The 16,442-nt window shown below is 35.7% G+C and overlaps 1 protein-coding gene across 1 annotated transcript in view; it reads right to left on the bottom strand.

Annotated features, from left to right (window-relative positions):
• The window catches only part of LOC111056308 (probable E3 ubiquitin-protein ligase HERC1), a 151,523-nt gene that overhangs the window by 81,593 nt on the left and 53,488 nt on the right, over positions 1–16,442 (bottom strand). Inside the window, exons 21-23 of the mRNA XM_039435338.1 lie at positions 11,784–11,908; positions 7,600–7,774; positions 6,772–6,915 (exon numbers count right to left, since the gene is read on the bottom strand). Of these exons, the coding sequence (XP_039291272.1) occupies positions 6,772–6,915; positions 7,600–7,774; positions 11,784–11,908 (444 nt within the window). The remainder of the gene's footprint in view (positions 1–6,771; positions 6,916–7,599; positions 7,775–11,783; positions 11,909–16,442) is intronic.

The raw sequence follows: 16,442 nt of genomic DNA, 5'->3' as shown, positions 1-16,442 counted from the left end.
TGTTTGATGGAAGTATACATTTTTGATTATCTGAATGTCCCTAGTATCAATGCATGCTTCTTCCAAAATTTCCATCAGTGGGTTGTGACGTACTTTGTCAAATGCTTTATTGTAATCAATGAAGCATGCATAGACATTCTTATTCACATCCAGACATCGTTGAATTATCACATTATAAGCAAAGAGCGCCTCTCTTGTTCCAAATCCACTTCTGAATCCAAACTGTGTGTTTGATAGCTTCTCTTCAAGTTTCGTGTTAATTCTTTTATGAATTATTTTCAGAAATAATTTGAGAATGTGGCTCATAAGGCTGATTGTGCGGTGTTCTTCACATTTCTTGCATTATGTTTTTTGGGAAGTGTGATAAATGTAGATTTTAGCCAATCTTCCGGAAGTTTTCCACTCTTGTATATCATATTGAACAAATCCGTCAACTTGGCAACATGCCTCTCATCTAACAGCTGTAAAACATCTCCAGGGAGTTCATCCGGTCCCGCTGCTTTGCCCTTTTTGATATTATGGATCGCATAGACAACTTCCTCCTTCAAAATATCTGGACCCGTTGTTTCTTCTATATTTGCCATTTCCTCTCTTTCATCAGCAAACAACCTCTCTATGTACTCCTCCCACAGTTTAAGCTGTTCATCTGTGTCTATGACTATGTTACCCACATCATTCAGGAGATAATGTGTCCTCTGGTCTCTCCTCCCAGTGAGTTCACTGATCTTCTTGTGAATGTTGTGGGTATCATGCAATGCCTGTAGATGTTCCATCTCTACACACTTCTGTCCTAACCACTGTTCCTTGGCCTGCCTGCACTCATACCGAATCCTGTTCTGAATCTTTCTCATCTCAACCTTCCCCACATTTGAAGCCTTGAGCCTCTGACGTGTTTCCATGAGATTCAGGATGTCTTCTGTCATCCAGTCTTTCTCTTTCTTATGTTTCATTCTTTTCAAATGCTTTTTACATGGCTCCAGAATTGCTGTTTTAATGTTCTGCCATGCCGCTTAAATTCCCTGGTTATCTTTGTTGACTGTGACATTATCAAGTTTCTCATTTAGACAACTTTAATCCTGGTAGATGCATCTTTTAATCTGTTGACATCTATTCGGTCTGGCAACTTTGGTTGGATGAGCTTCTTCAACCTGATGCAAACTTCTGCAACCAAAATATTGTGGTCTGATCCAATATAGGCTCCAGGGTATGTTTTAGCACTCCTAACTGAGTTTCTGAACCTGTGGTTAATTGTGATGTAATCAATCTGATTACGCATTATTGCACCTGGCCTATCCCTAGGTGAAGTCCAGGTGTAGAGACGTCTTTTTGGCAGCTTGAAAAAGGTGTTGGCAAGAACCATCTTGTTTTCTTGACAGAATGTTAGTAATCTGTCACCACGGTCATTTCTTACTCCAAGTCCAAATTTACCCATGGCTTCATTCTGTGGGCCTCCACCAACCTTTGCATTGAAATCCCCCAGTATCATGGTGACATCAATGCTCTTCGTCAACTTGAAGGCGGAATCGATGTCTTTGTAGAATTCCTCAACCTCTTCATCTTCTTTATCAAGTGTAGGAGCATAAGCTTGAATGATATTGAGAAGCCTTCCATGTGCATTCAATTGTAAGAGTACAACTCTATTCGACAAGGGCAAAAAGTGTTTTACAGACTTGTTGATGTCATTGCTGACTGCAATAGCCACTCCATGGTACTCATTTGTTCCATCAGGGCTGCCAGAATGATATATTGTGGTATCCTGGACAACTGTTTTCCCAATTCCATTCCAGTGCGTCTCACTAATGCCAAGTATTTTCACTCCCAGCCTTTTATTTGTTGCATTGCACTATGTGATTTTCCTAATTCTTTCATACCCTGGACATTCCAAGTCGCTATCCTGATCCTTTTCTTGAAGATTGTTGATTCCACCACCACATCTGTTAGAATTGTCCCCCCGGAGATCCGAATGGGGACTTACTCCGGACTGATAATTTATTCCAACTGCCATGATGAGTGTACTAGGACATACATAAAGTATCTTTAATGAGGTGGTTGTCCGTTGCCTTCTCATCCTTATGCCGTTAATCAAATAATGATTCATCCGCCTTCAAGAGCAATTTCTAACTCTATGGACAAAAGAGTGCCCATATGTCACTTTTTGATATATGAGCGCCTAAAGTTTAAATTTTTCGGACAGCATACACTAATGTGAAATCTTAGAGTATCAATGAATTGCTTATATTTGTAATTTAGGTTGCAACTGTTATAAACACTACTCCAATTTTCTTGAAGCAGTTCCTGCTTCAAACAATTTATATTTCCTAGCTCATATTGCTGAATTTCTTTCACAAAAGTTTTTTTTCTGCTTGGATTCTGGCCCTGCAACTTAACATCTAAAATTTGATAGTTATGATCTGATAGATCTGAGCTACCTAACCTGACATTACAACCTTCTATATTTGTGAGGATATTATCAATAATTGTCTGTGAAGTTCGAGTTACTCTTGTATATTCGTGGACCTTAATTTCTAAATTATTCATATTAATAATATCCTCTGTCATTTTATCCTGCCTGGCAGAATCAGTATTGAAATCTCCTACTACTATAACATTTGTGAAACGAGCGGTTGTAATTTCCAAAAGTGTATGGAGCAGCTCACAAAATTTTTGCCAGTCTCCATTTGGTGACCTATAGATACCTAACACTGCTACCTCGAATCGATCATCAATGTTTAACCTTAATCCTGTCACCTCTAAATCCATCTCAACAGAAAATCTCTTAACAAAATCCAGTTCATAAGTTTGGGTATGTTTAGCATTGCTAGTGAATATACATACACCACCACTTCTATGAGCTATTCTACAAAATTCTGAATTCTACAAATTCTATTGGAAGTGAATGCCAGGACGCAAGTTTAGTTTGTTTCTATCATTATTCAAATCCTAGTGTTAAGGCTGTGCAAAGGCTGAAAATAAACTTTTCCTACAGTTACGTTGAAAAGTGGCCATTGCTGCACTGATTACAGAACGCAAAGAATCACTTTTCCGCTCTAGTGCGGGAAAAATTTTTCTGCACTCCAGATTTGCAACATGGCAACGCAAAATACTTAGTAGGTTATATGGAGCAACAGTGCAGCAAAATCAAAATGAAGTTGGTAACAGTGACTGCTGTGGCTGCTATAGTGAGCAGAGGTGCAACCAAGCACAACGCGCTAATTATTATTCATTATATATTATAACCAACGACAACGAGGACTTTAGGATTTTAGGATTAAGGTTTTTATCAATAATAAAATTACACAGAAAAACATTTGATGCATTTCAGGCAATTTTACCCATAATTACCCACTTTTCATATTCAATGGTAACTGTAGGAAAAACTTAATGTGAAATACGTGCGCAAAGTTCCTCTGCTGCACTCAACAAACCATTCCGCCCTCGCCTACGGCTCGGGCGTAAACGTTTCTTTCGGTGCAAACTGTCACTTTGCGCACTAGTTGCACAAATAACTATTCTACTCGTGATATTTTTCAAAGTTTTTCGATTTGTATTTCATCATGCTATGAGAAAGTTTTCTCTGCGCGTCAAGTTGGTCAGACATCTTCAACTACCTAAATTAAGGCTGTGCAAAGGCTAAAAATAAATTTTTTACTCGTGATATTTTCCAAAGATTTTTGATTTGTATTCCATCAAGCTATGAAAATGAGAAAGTTTTTTCAGGAAAACATTTTTTTCCGATCATTACTTTTTGATATATGAGCGCCTAAAGTTTAAATTTTTGGGACAGAACATTCCAAATTTGGTAAGAGATAACTCTATGAAATTTAGAAGATAAATTCTTCATGATATTGTTGATCTAGTAAAACAATTTTTTTTTGAAAATATAAATTTTTAAGATAGTTATTACCAAAAATAACTCAACAAAAAGTTATTTTTTGTTCATTTTCAGTAAATTGAATAACTTCCTCAAAAATTGATATTTTCAGAAAATTTTTGTTTTATTCAATCAACAATACCATTAAAAATTTAACCTCCAAATTTGATGGAGTTATCTCTGACCGAATTTGAAATGTTGTCCCAAAAATTTAAACTGAAGCAATCTCATATCTCAAAAAGTAATGATCGGAAAAAATGTTTTCCTGAGAAAACTTTCTCATTTTGATAGCTTGATGATATACAAATCGAAAAACATTGAAAAATATCACCAGTAGAAAGTTTATTTTTCGCCTTTGTGCTGCCTTAAATATCCAGACAGAAAACTCCATCTTAGAACCGGGAAATAGTAAGGAACCAACTTTAATAGTCGCACTTTCGGTTTGCATAATTTCACTTATCTCTTCCTCTCATCCACCTTTCACACCTTTGGTAGAGAGTTAGTGGGGAGGATATTTCTAATATTGTTTCCTTAGAATGGACATTGATATGTCCAAAGCTCCGCCAATTTATGTAGATGCACAACAATATAATTATCTATAGTTATTATATTACAAATTACTTTTTCATATCATATACAGTTCAATAATAATTTTCCAAGTCTATATTATGTAAATTCATCTATAATTTTGCTGTATTGTAAGCTATTGTATATAAGTGTATAAGCCAGTATATATTGTAATCTACATAAATAAAGTACTCAATCAATCAACACCTCAAATAAGTAGGCCAACAAATCGATTCACGACATATTGGATTTGGGATTTGGTGAGTACCTTTTCTGATTTTCTTAAACATTTTAAAACTCAAATCTATGTTCTATATGTATGTAGTTTTTCTGAATGGATATATTATTCAACTCATAGATTTGACTAGTTTTATACAGTCAATGAATAGATTAATTTACACAGATCACTTGAATCTTGTATTTTGAGCAATTTTAATCTTAAGAACCAGTATTTACATTCCAGCTACATATTAATGTTCAAGTTTTATTAAAGAGAAATTCAATTTTAATAGTATAATTGTTAGCATTCTCAGTTCTTTACATTGGTTTATTGAATGTAATCATTCTATTATATTCGGTTTTTAACAAATTGTGCCGAAATTTATTTTTTTCGAAATTATAATTTTTCCAAGATAAAATTTTATTTTAGAGTTATTTTTTTTAGAGTGCTGGATTAGCGTTGTTATTCCCACGGTATCAGAGTAGTTGCATAATGTAATTCAGTACATTACGTACTTAAATTCTAATATTTCCTCTATTGTTTTCCAACGTTTTCCTAGAGTACTTAGAATTGTTGGCAAAATCATCATAAAAAATCAGTTGAACGTCCATTCTATTGCTGAGTCTTCTACTTTGATTGAGGGAATTTTCCTGTATTCTGTCCTTGTTAGTTTTATTCCTTTCTCATTCTATTGACGGAAATTATTGTCGTCCCCACCACGTCCTTTGTAATTTGGTATTTTTTAATGCATAATATTGCTAGCCCTGATACCTATTTTTTTGAGCCTGATTCGGTCGACTTGGAGACCTGAACGAGAGACCGCTTTTATATTCTGTAGAGTACAGACATGTTTTCTGAGCTTAATTATTTATTGGCCTGATTGAATAATGTCTTTTCCAGACAGTTTTTTATTCTCTCCTGGAGACTAAAATTATATTATTGAGAATCATTTATCCCATCAGTTTTGAAATCGCTAATCCTTTTATTAAATTATTAATGGCACAGTTAATTTCCATTCAGAGCGGTTGACTGCTGCACTTTATTATTATTAGTAATATGGATTAGCTATGGATTAGTGACAGTCGAAAACCCATTTAAAGGTTTTTTTGTGAGTGTGTATTCTTGAATACTCATTCGAGGATCGAGCTGTAAATATGCCTTGCTGTCGAACGAGGGCTTACGAATTCGCCGACCGAAATGGCCGATGATATCGGATATCTGACCTTGCCATGCGGGACTGAAAGACGATCTTTGATCTGACGCCACTAGCCCGTTGCCTGGAGGCCATCACCCTTCATCCTCATCCATCACCCTTTGGACACCGGACTCGAGGACGACAGATCTTAGATAAGTACTTGATACCCCCCACTACAATATCACATGTGCCCCCGTAAATTTGGTCTCTTAAAGACGTATCGTATTTGGTCTCTTAAAGACATGAGTATTTGGTCTCTTAAAGACATGTGTATTCGGTCTCTTAAAGACAGATTGATTATTAGATTATCCATGTAAAGATGTATTTTGTAATATTTTCTATATTATTTTCATTATTATAAGAGCAGTCAGTCAACCGCATATCTATGTTTTCAATTCCAAGACCCTCAAACCACTAAAATTAGGATCACATTATTGATCAGATAAAAATCCGCAGACCTCAGGGCCTAGCACAATTTCAACAACTAAGCCTTTTCCGACATAATCATTTGTCACCAGGAGAGCGGCTTAAAATCGAATTCAAAATTTCTAGTTTATTTATTTCTGGACTGAAAAGTGGACTCAAATCAATTCAAGTGGATAGCATAACCTATCATCTTTATTCATTCATAACTCTTCCTTCATTGTATTATCATTCATCCCATCATCAACATCACCTAGGCTTAAAATACTTCCAGAAAGTCGCCTTTGTAGAATAATAAATTAAAAAATATATAATAATAAATCATATTACATCAATAAACCTGTATCTGCTATCGTCTATAGAAGACATTGACAAGACAGAGGTTCGGCTATTTTCAATTACTATTTTCAGGCTTGTATGTATGATTGAAGAGGAAATGAATGAATTGAATGGAAATGAAGCACAGAAAGAAAATATCAATAATTGGTTTTTCACCTTGGATAACGTGCAAAGCCACAGGTGGGCCGTTATTGTGACACTCCTGCGACGATGCTATTGGTTGGTTGTGGTCGTCCAATGGGAGCAGCCAAATGTGAATCACTCCATTCTCAGTACCCACACATAATAGTAGAGTTTCACCTAAATCAACAAACAAATTCATCAGTAAAGGCCATCACTACGGCTTTGTTTACAGAGGTAGTGATTGAGTCAGTTGCTCTGCAGCATCCCTGCCAATTTCTAATAACCATCTACTCAAATGCTGCTTGAAGGTGTTACAACTGTAATTTTCCGATTATTTAAAATGATTATGAACGTTTCTATACAATATATGACAAATTTATTTACTATTATTTTCCAAGCAGTTATGTAGGAGTCGGGGATGGGCAATACCAAAGTTAATAAATTATTATTAAACGAAAATCCAAATTAAATGCTGTAATTCACCCTGAAGACTTCTGCTACTGCAAATATTGACAAAAGGGTAAACAGCTAGATGGAGATCCGATGAGCGCTACTATTCAAAAATTAGTCTTCGGGGTGAATTACAGCATTTAATTTGGATTTTCGTTTAATAATAATTATTAATTCATTAGCTTTTGAATAATTGCAATATCTCAGTAATTTCCATCTGTAGAATACCAAAGTTAATTAGATCTGGAGATGTATATTAGTTCCCATATACAAAGAAAAAGGAGACATAGAGGTACGATTTATCATGGTTCTACTATTGAGAAACAACAATAATAAAACGAATAGAGTAGTCTATTTGAACAGTTGTTGAATTGGTTTTTTATCATAGAAAAAAAATAGAATGTACAGTACCTATGACAGGAGACCAGGCTAGTGAGATGGGCACATGACTGTGCGTGAGCTGGAATCTGGTGCGACAAACCTTGACCGAATCTTCCTGCTGCCAAACTCGACACACTTTGTCATCACTGCCACATGTCGCCAAGTACTCACTGCGGGGGTCCCACTCTAGCGCCGACACTGCCGTCTGTATATTTATTTATATTTATACAATCATATTTAATGATACACAAATCTATATATATATATAAAAGCGAAGTGGCACTCACTCACTGACTGACTGACTCACTCACTCGCAGAACTAAAAATCTACCGGACCAAAAACATTCAAATCTGGTAGGTATGTTCAGTTGGCCCTTTAGAGGCACACTAAGAAATCTTTTAGTAACATTTCAACTCTGAGGGTGGTTTTTAAGGGTTTAAAGTTCGTCTTTTAGCATGTATATTCTTCTTATTCTCTTAATTATAATAGAAAAATGTCCATACCATATGTTAATATAGAACTATAATCTAGAGAGAGTACCTCTTCGAAACAGTTGTTAACTGGTAACTAAATTAATAATTTTGTCAGGTTGGCATTAAGTTGAGTTGACTTTGTTAGGTTGGCACCAAGTTGAAGATTGAAATGCATTTATCGCGGAAAATTTGATTGGGCACTGCTACTTCAATCCTGGGAATATTATGTTACTAGCCGTCAGGCTCGCTTCGCTTGCCATATCCGTTTAGCCAGATGTTTAGCCTGGACCCCCGACTGGATCGTCCTAAATTATGATAAAAATGCTCAAATGAAAATCAGCTCGCCTGCTGATCTCGGTCTCGGACGATCCAGACGGGGGTCCAGGGGGCGGAGCCCCCTGGCTAGACGGATATGGCGAGCGAAGCGAGCCTGACATCTAGTCAAATATATAGTCAAATGCATACTAGTGACCCCCTGGGTTGGAGAACACGCTCAAGAACTGTTGTATTGTAATCTTTGATACAACGTTTAATGATACAGAGTTGATAAAAATTGTGAAAACAGCAAAATATTTCTCTAGCATGAATAATTTGACAGTAGGTTTCATTGGGGATCCTATTTGAAATGAAAAATTAATCTCCAAATATTACTCTGTCGCTTCAACATCTTTTACCCTCATATGAAACCAAATTGATTTTTTGAAATGAGAAGGTGGTCATGTAATACATGATTTCGATACAAGAGAAAATAAATGGCGAAAACCGCACATTGATATATCAACCCCTATCAGTTTCTTGATGTGAAAGTTGTAGATTACAGCGTGAGTCATATATATGGGAACCCTTCAATAAATTGGATACTGTTTTAGATATAATACTGTAACTTTCAGGATAAGTTATTGGTCGAATACTCTACCTTTTGACGTACCGTACAACTGAATTAACCCCCTCAAAAGTTATTAATTTATACTTAATTTATACCCCATTATTAATTTATACTTATCATCATCATATTCCTCTTTTTCATCTTCTATTTTAGTTAAAAAATTATTGCAGTTTCTATCTCTCTTTAATTTAGTGAATTTTCTATATTAGATTAGACTTCTACTATATTATATTATACTATTAATATATTAGAATTGTAATTTCTGTTGTGTCGAAAGGGCTGTTATGGGAAGTATTTCTTCCTCGTGCCCTCATATTGTAATGTAGATAAATAAATTATAAATTATAAGGGTTGAAATAACTCAACCCCTCAACCCTGGGGTATTCTGCCTAATCAGGTAGAATAATCTACCTTTTGACATACAGCTGAGTTTCAACCCCTCATAAGGGGGTGACTTAGGGGTTGTAGCTCGAATATTTTAAATGTAAATACCCATTGTGTGATACAAAATTTTAAAGGCCCATCTGAAACAAGTAAGATGACATCAATAAAAATGTTCTATGATACTTTTATCCATTTACTGTTATTAGATGGAACATTTCTGTATGAATGTTATAATAATTTCTTCTTTCATAATACATTTTTTATGCTGTTGTACTCCAGAGCGAAGCTCGGTCCCCGATATTTTTAATAATTGAAACAAATTCTATTCATGATACAAAGTTTACAAAAGAAAAAATCCCAATCAAATAATTGGTCTATTGTCAAGTTTTACAGTCAATTTTACTTTCACTATGAGAATGGAACAATAAAACTAAATTCATTCTATTTGTGTTTCAAAGAGACCCTTGTGAAGCATGGGTTACCGTCTAGTTTTAAAATAAACAAATCAAATCAAAAATTTTCATTCACAATACAAACAGTTGAGGGTCCTGCCAAACCCAAAGGTTTTCGGCGGGTGCCCAGGAACATGAAAAAATGAGTTTATGAGTTACAAAAGATAAATAAACTTAGACAAAATAAATATTACACTTCAAAGATTTTAAGTAAAAAATGAAAGAAAACTAATACAAACCCAAAAATAAAATAAGAAATATACATCAGATTTTGATACAAAATTAATAAAAAAAGGGAAAAATGAAAATTTATTAGAAAGGAATCAAATCATAAGGAAAAGGGAAATAGTTATTTGTGCAACTAGTGCGCAAAGTGACAGTTTGCTGCATCGAAAGAAACGTTTACGCCCGAGCCGTAGGCGAGGGCGGAATGGTTTCTTGAGTGCAGCAAACGAACTTTGCGCACGTATTTCACATTAAATTTTTCCTACAGTTACCATTGAATATGAAAAGTGGGTAATTATGGGTAAAATTGCCTGAAATGCATCAAATGTTTTTCTGTGTAATTTTATTATTGATAAAAACCTTAATCCTAAAATCCTAAAGTCCTCGTTGTCCTTGGTTATAATATATAATGAATAATAATTAGCGCGTTGTGCTTGGTTGCACCTCTGCTCACTATAGCAGCCACAGCAGTCACTGTTACCAACTTCATTTTGATTTTGCTGCACTGTTGCTCCATATAACCTACTAAGTATTTTGCGTTGCCATGTTGCAAATCTGGAGTACGCAAAGTACTCACTTTGCGCACTAGTGCGGAAAAGTGATTCTTTGCAGCCTGCAATCAGTGCACAAATGGTCACTTTTCAGGGTATCTGTAGGAAAAATTGTTTTACACAAGTAATAGTACATTTTTATCGTTAAGGCAGGCGGCAGTGACAATAAAAGGAAAATCTTAAAACTTCAACCAGCAAAAATTGAAAAATTCTAATAATGTAAGAATATGCTGTCATTTTTTCAACTTGACGTTTCTTAAATTATATGTGTACGTTTTTAATATTATTAGTTTCGTTTTATAAATTGAATGTGCTGTTATTATTGAGATACAACATCACATCCTTCTTAGAGTAGTCACTAATATTTGGAGGAAGTCTGTTAAATCTATATATATAAAAGCGAAATGGCACTCACTCACTCACTCACTCACTCACTCACTCACTCGCATAACTAAAAATCTACCGGACCAAAAACATTCAAATTTGGTAGGTATGTTCAGTTGGCCCTTTAGAGGCGCACTAAGAAATCTTATTATTTTTATTACTAAGAAATCTTGTATATTCTTCTTTTCCCAATCTCTTAATTATAATTGAAATTTCCATATCATATGTTACTATAGAACTATAACCTAGATAGAGTACCTCTTCGAAACAGTTGTTAACTGGCAACTAAATTAATAATTTTGTCAGGTTGGCATTAAGTTGAGTTGACTTTGTTAGGTTGGCACCAAGTTGAAGATTTAAATGCATTTATCGCGGAAAAATAATTGATTGGGCACTGCTACTTCAATCCTGGGAATATTATATTACTAGCCGTCAGGCTCGCTTCGTTCGCCATATCCGTTTAGCCAGACGTTTAGTCTGGACCCCCGATTGTTCTAACATATGATAAAAATGCTCAAATGAAAAATGCAGGCGAGCGAAGCGAGCCTGCTCATCTCATTCTTGGACGATCCAGTCGGGGGTCCAGGGGGCGGAGCCCCCTGGCTAGACGGATATGGCGAGCGAAGCGAGCCTGACGGCTAGTCACGAATATTAGGAGGAAGTCTGTTAAATAAGATTATATTTGTGTTTCAAACAGACCCTTGCGGAGCACGGGTTACCTGCTAGTTTTACAATGAACTTATGCTATTTTAATTATTGGAAAATAATTAATAATTATTAGATAACCTAATCAGAAATCTAGATGGATAGAACACCTACAAATTAATGCAATAAGAAAGTGGATAATAATTGTGTTACCTGGTGAGCCATGATGGTTTGAGTATCGTAGTTAGGACTTTTGTGACCGATCTTAACGGTCCCATCATTGAATCCGACCGCGAAATTCTTGTCTTCATCAAGCCAAACTATGTGATTCACGGATGCTGCAATTGAGAAGAAACAAGGCTTTAAATCCACTCATAAGGATTCCCAAACATGAATATATCGAGCGAAGTGAGGTCTAAGATTCAAGTCGACGGTTTGGTATTTCTCTTAATGTTTAAATGTTTATATGTTGCGCATTTACGGCGAAACGCGGGAATAGATTTTCATGAAATTTGACAGGTATGTTTCTTTTTAAATTGCGCGTCGACGTATATACAAGGTTTTTGGAAATTTTGCATTTCAAGGATAATATGAAAGGAAAAGGAGCCTCCTTCATACGCCAATATTGGAGTTATAATAATAATAATAATATCGACCTGGCTGGCTCAGGTCTGGTGTCAGAGTTTTCAGGTCGCAACTGATCAATTTCAGGGCCTCTGACATGACCTAACGACTACTTTTTAGGCAGCCGGGACCGACGGCTTAACGTGTCCATCCGAAACACGGGAGTGGCCCGAGATAAATATCTTGCCCGGGCCGGGATTTGAACCCGGACCTCTGAATCACAAAGCCAGCATCTGATCCACTCGGCTACGGCCACTCCTATATATTATTATTATATTGGAGTTAAAATCAGACTATAGAATTTTTCATCATAAATCAGCTGTCGAGTTGACTATAAATTGCATGCCATGACGCATGCAATTCAATATCTCAATGTAACTTGGTAAAAAATTAGCAGCTGTCTAGACTATAAATTTCATGCCTCATTGCATGCCTTATTGAATGCAATTTTTATTCACAATTAAATAGGATGCAAAGAGCTTATAACAGCTTGTCTGGGCGCCTAGATGTCTTCTGGTTTTCTCGCGCTAAATTCCGGAAAGCGTTACTATGATAATTAAATCTTGTGTAAGCATGATCTGATCAAATGAATAGTTGGTGTATCAGTGTGGAGGTGCTGTTAGTTTGTATCAGTTTGGGCCGTCGTTCAGTTATAAATGTTATCAATTCTATTGATAAAATTTTTGTTCATCAATTAATTTTTGTTTCATTAATTTTTGTTATTATATTCTTTAAAGTTTTGGAATTTTGAATTCTCAATTTGTTTCATTTTCACTTTTTTCATAAGTATTTGAAATCTTTGTATTTTTCACTTTTAAATTAGGTGGTATTTTTGTTGTTTGTATTATTAATTATTGCATAAGTTCGTATTATTACGAATAAACATATTATATACGTTTGTATCTGTACAATTTTTATTGTTAAGGAGACACTTTTGGGGAAACCCGTTGTCTCCATTGTGAATAAATAAATAAATGAACTATTGATTGCGTCCAATAACGCGAGCAATTAATAACTAAAATAACATAGTATTGTCTCTCGAACTTTCTCTACTTTGAACTTGGGCTGTCCTGTTGCCAGTATGTCTTGAATGAGATTAGCTTTTAAGGTTAGCATTTTTGATACACCAACCCCAACAGCCATTAGCCGTTTTCACACCGATATCTCGCTGACACGACATACAGACAGGACAAGAGGAGGCTGCGGTTTATGACTGCGCGAGGTCCACTGTTCACAGAACTACTAGTAGCTCTGTGAACAGTAGACCTAACGCTCATTAAGTTACATTGACCTGTTGTTGTTTTCTCAAAAATTAATAAATAATTTATCAATATTTAAAATGTCTAGAAAAAATCCTAAATAAACATAGAGTTTCTGTCCTATCGTACCGTGACGTGTCGTCCCGGAATGTGAGTGTGAGCGCTGTTATCAGGTCTGGCTGTCGTCGATACGCCAATCCAATCAACCCATCAGAGAACATTCTGTGTTGTGTTGGCGAAAAATCGGTGTGTTGAAATTTACAAAATAAACTACCATAATGCTAATTTCCTACAAACATCATTTCTCACTTTTCATGATTTTAGAAATCATTTTCTTTTCAATAATATTTGTTGCATTTTTAATCATCAGATTAAAAAAGGAAAATATGAAAAAAAAATTCTATCAATTTAAATTCAATTGAAAGTCCAATTGAAAACAATGCATCAAATCTAATCGTCCGATCCGTCCGATGCGTGCCGTTCATCCGATGACGAGAAAAAATAATGTAAAAGAAAAATGTTTTCTATCAATAACTCCAAACTCTGAACTAGAATCATGGCCTCAGCTTTTGGAAAGACAAAGATAGTATGGTCAATTGAAGGCGTAAATAATTATAAATTCAGGTGAGGTGGGTCCTTCCCGCAAGGGCCTTCAATGTGTCTTTCCATAAGCACAGATGTTCTTTTGTATCTTCACAAAAGCAACGTGTTGCATCCGAAAAGATACTCGAGGAGCTTTAATGTATCTTTCCATAATCGACAGACGATCTTGCCTATATGCTGTTTCAAAGTCATTGAGGAAAAGCTACGGGACGCGTACTGTAGGCTACATCCTATACTATTAAACGAGCAATTTCTGTTTACATGTTTAGATGTTTTTATGTTCACATATAACATCGGGGAACCGAGCTTCGCTCGTTATTTATTTTTCCTACAGTTACGTTGAAAAGTGGCCATTGCTGCACTGATTACAGAACGCAAAGAATCACTTTTCCGCTCTAGTGCGGGAAACATTTTTCTGCACTCCAGATTTGCAACATGGCAACGCAAAATACTTAGTAGGTTATATGGAGCAACAGTGCAGCAAAATCAAAATGAAGTTGGTAACAGTGACTGCTGTGGCTGCTATAGTGAGCAGAGGTGCAACGAAGCACAACGCGCTAATTATTATTCATTATATATTATAACCAAGGACAACGAGGACTTTAGGATTTTAGGATTAAGGTTTTTATCAATAATAAATTACACAGAAAAGCATTTGATGCATTTCAGGCAATTTCACCCATAATTACCCACTTTTCATATTCAATGGTAACTGTAGGAAAAACTTAATGTGAAATACGTGCGCAAAGTTCCTCTGCTGCACTCAACAAACCATTCCGCCCTCGCCTACGGCTCGGGCGTAAACGTTTCTTTCGGTGCAGCAAACTGTCACTTTGCGCACTAGTTGCACAAATAACTATATAAACTATTGATAAACAGAACACAATTCTTTAAAATGATTGAGAAAGGACTAACAGGCACAGCCCAAAACTTTTTCTTCCCCGAATTTTGATTTATACACTATAAATAGTCCAGAAAGTAGGTTATGTTCCATACACTTGAACTCAGGTTCAATTTTCAGCCCAAACATTTAAAAACAAAAAAGTTCTAATTTAGATTATTTACAAATCAAATTGAATAACAAAATAACACTCACTAATCACTTAAATTGTCAAATAATGAATAACTTTGAAAATTTATGATATAGGTACTATAGTTTAGAGTGATAAACCATGTCATGTCAACAAATCAGATTATTTTGATTGAGTCTATTAAAATTTCTATATTTCTCGCGAGATACGGTAAGCTGATTGATTACACAGCTCATCTCCCACACAAGCACATGAATCTCTGTTATCAACAGACGACGAAATTATCATCTGTTTTTCCAAGGATGAATTATCCTTTTCATGTCCTTCAGCGAGTTATCCAAGGGTTGAGACCTAGTGCATTCGAATATTCATATCATAAACCTACTATGTTCCAAATTTCGCGAGAATCGTTAGAGCCGTTTTCGAGATCCGTTGAACATAAATATATACCCATATAACCAGATAACCTCATAACCATATAAATATATACACCATGATTTAAAAAGAATACCACAACTTTGAAAATTGATAACTCTGCAAAGAATAAACGGAGAGTAAAGCACTATCTGTCATCGATTCGAGGAAGCTCTGAAGATTATTTAGTTGCTTATTTAGTCCCATTGGCACTCATCTGTCCGTGCCTATTTGAATGAAAACTATTCGAGGCAATGGATCGGCCGCCAAGCAGCTCGAGACAGAGCACTTCATCACTGGCCTCCAAGAAGCCCTGACCTCACCCCCTGAAATTTTTTTCTATGGGGGTACGTTAAAGATAAGGTGTATCGACTGCCTCTACCAGCTAACATTGAGGAGCTCAAACAAGAAATGACAGCAGATATGCTACTGAGGGTGTGCAACGAGTTCGAGTATCGTATTGATATCACTCGAGTGTCTGGAGGGGGTCACATTGAACATTTGTGAACTGGTTTTCTAGTGGGGAAAAACTTAATTTTATACTCTTCATTTTGATTTACAACCCAAGTTTCTATTATGTTTCCTTGATTGAATACAGATTTTCAAAGTTGTGGTATTCTTTTTGAATCACCTGTATATACAGAAATTTCTCGCTTAATTATAATAGGATGGAGGCAAAGCTATGGGACGCGTACTGTATATGTCCATAAAACACAACATGAAAAAGCATGTTGAACGAATGTCAGCTGATAGGCTGTGTTGTGGCTCCTTGTATATCTTTTCGGATGCAACACGTTGCTTTTGAGATGATACAAAAGAGGCATCTGTTGCTCATGGAGGTTCCTTTTTATAATGTTGTATGTTTTTGAACGGGTAGTATTGTAGTCTAGTGGCCCTACTAGTCCAGGCGCTGGCTTACATTGAGCATACATGAGAGAGGC

This window comes from Nilaparvata lugens, chromosome 9, assembly GCF_014356525.2.
Source record: "Nilaparvata lugens isolate BPH chromosome 9, ASM1435652v1, whole genome shotgun sequence".
In the NCBI taxonomy this organism is placed as follows: Eukaryota; Metazoa; Arthropoda; class Insecta; order Hemiptera; family Delphacidae; genus Nilaparvata; species Nilaparvata lugens.
Note: the sequence above shows the minus strand (reverse complement) of the source record. Positions and strands in the feature narration are given on the sequence as shown.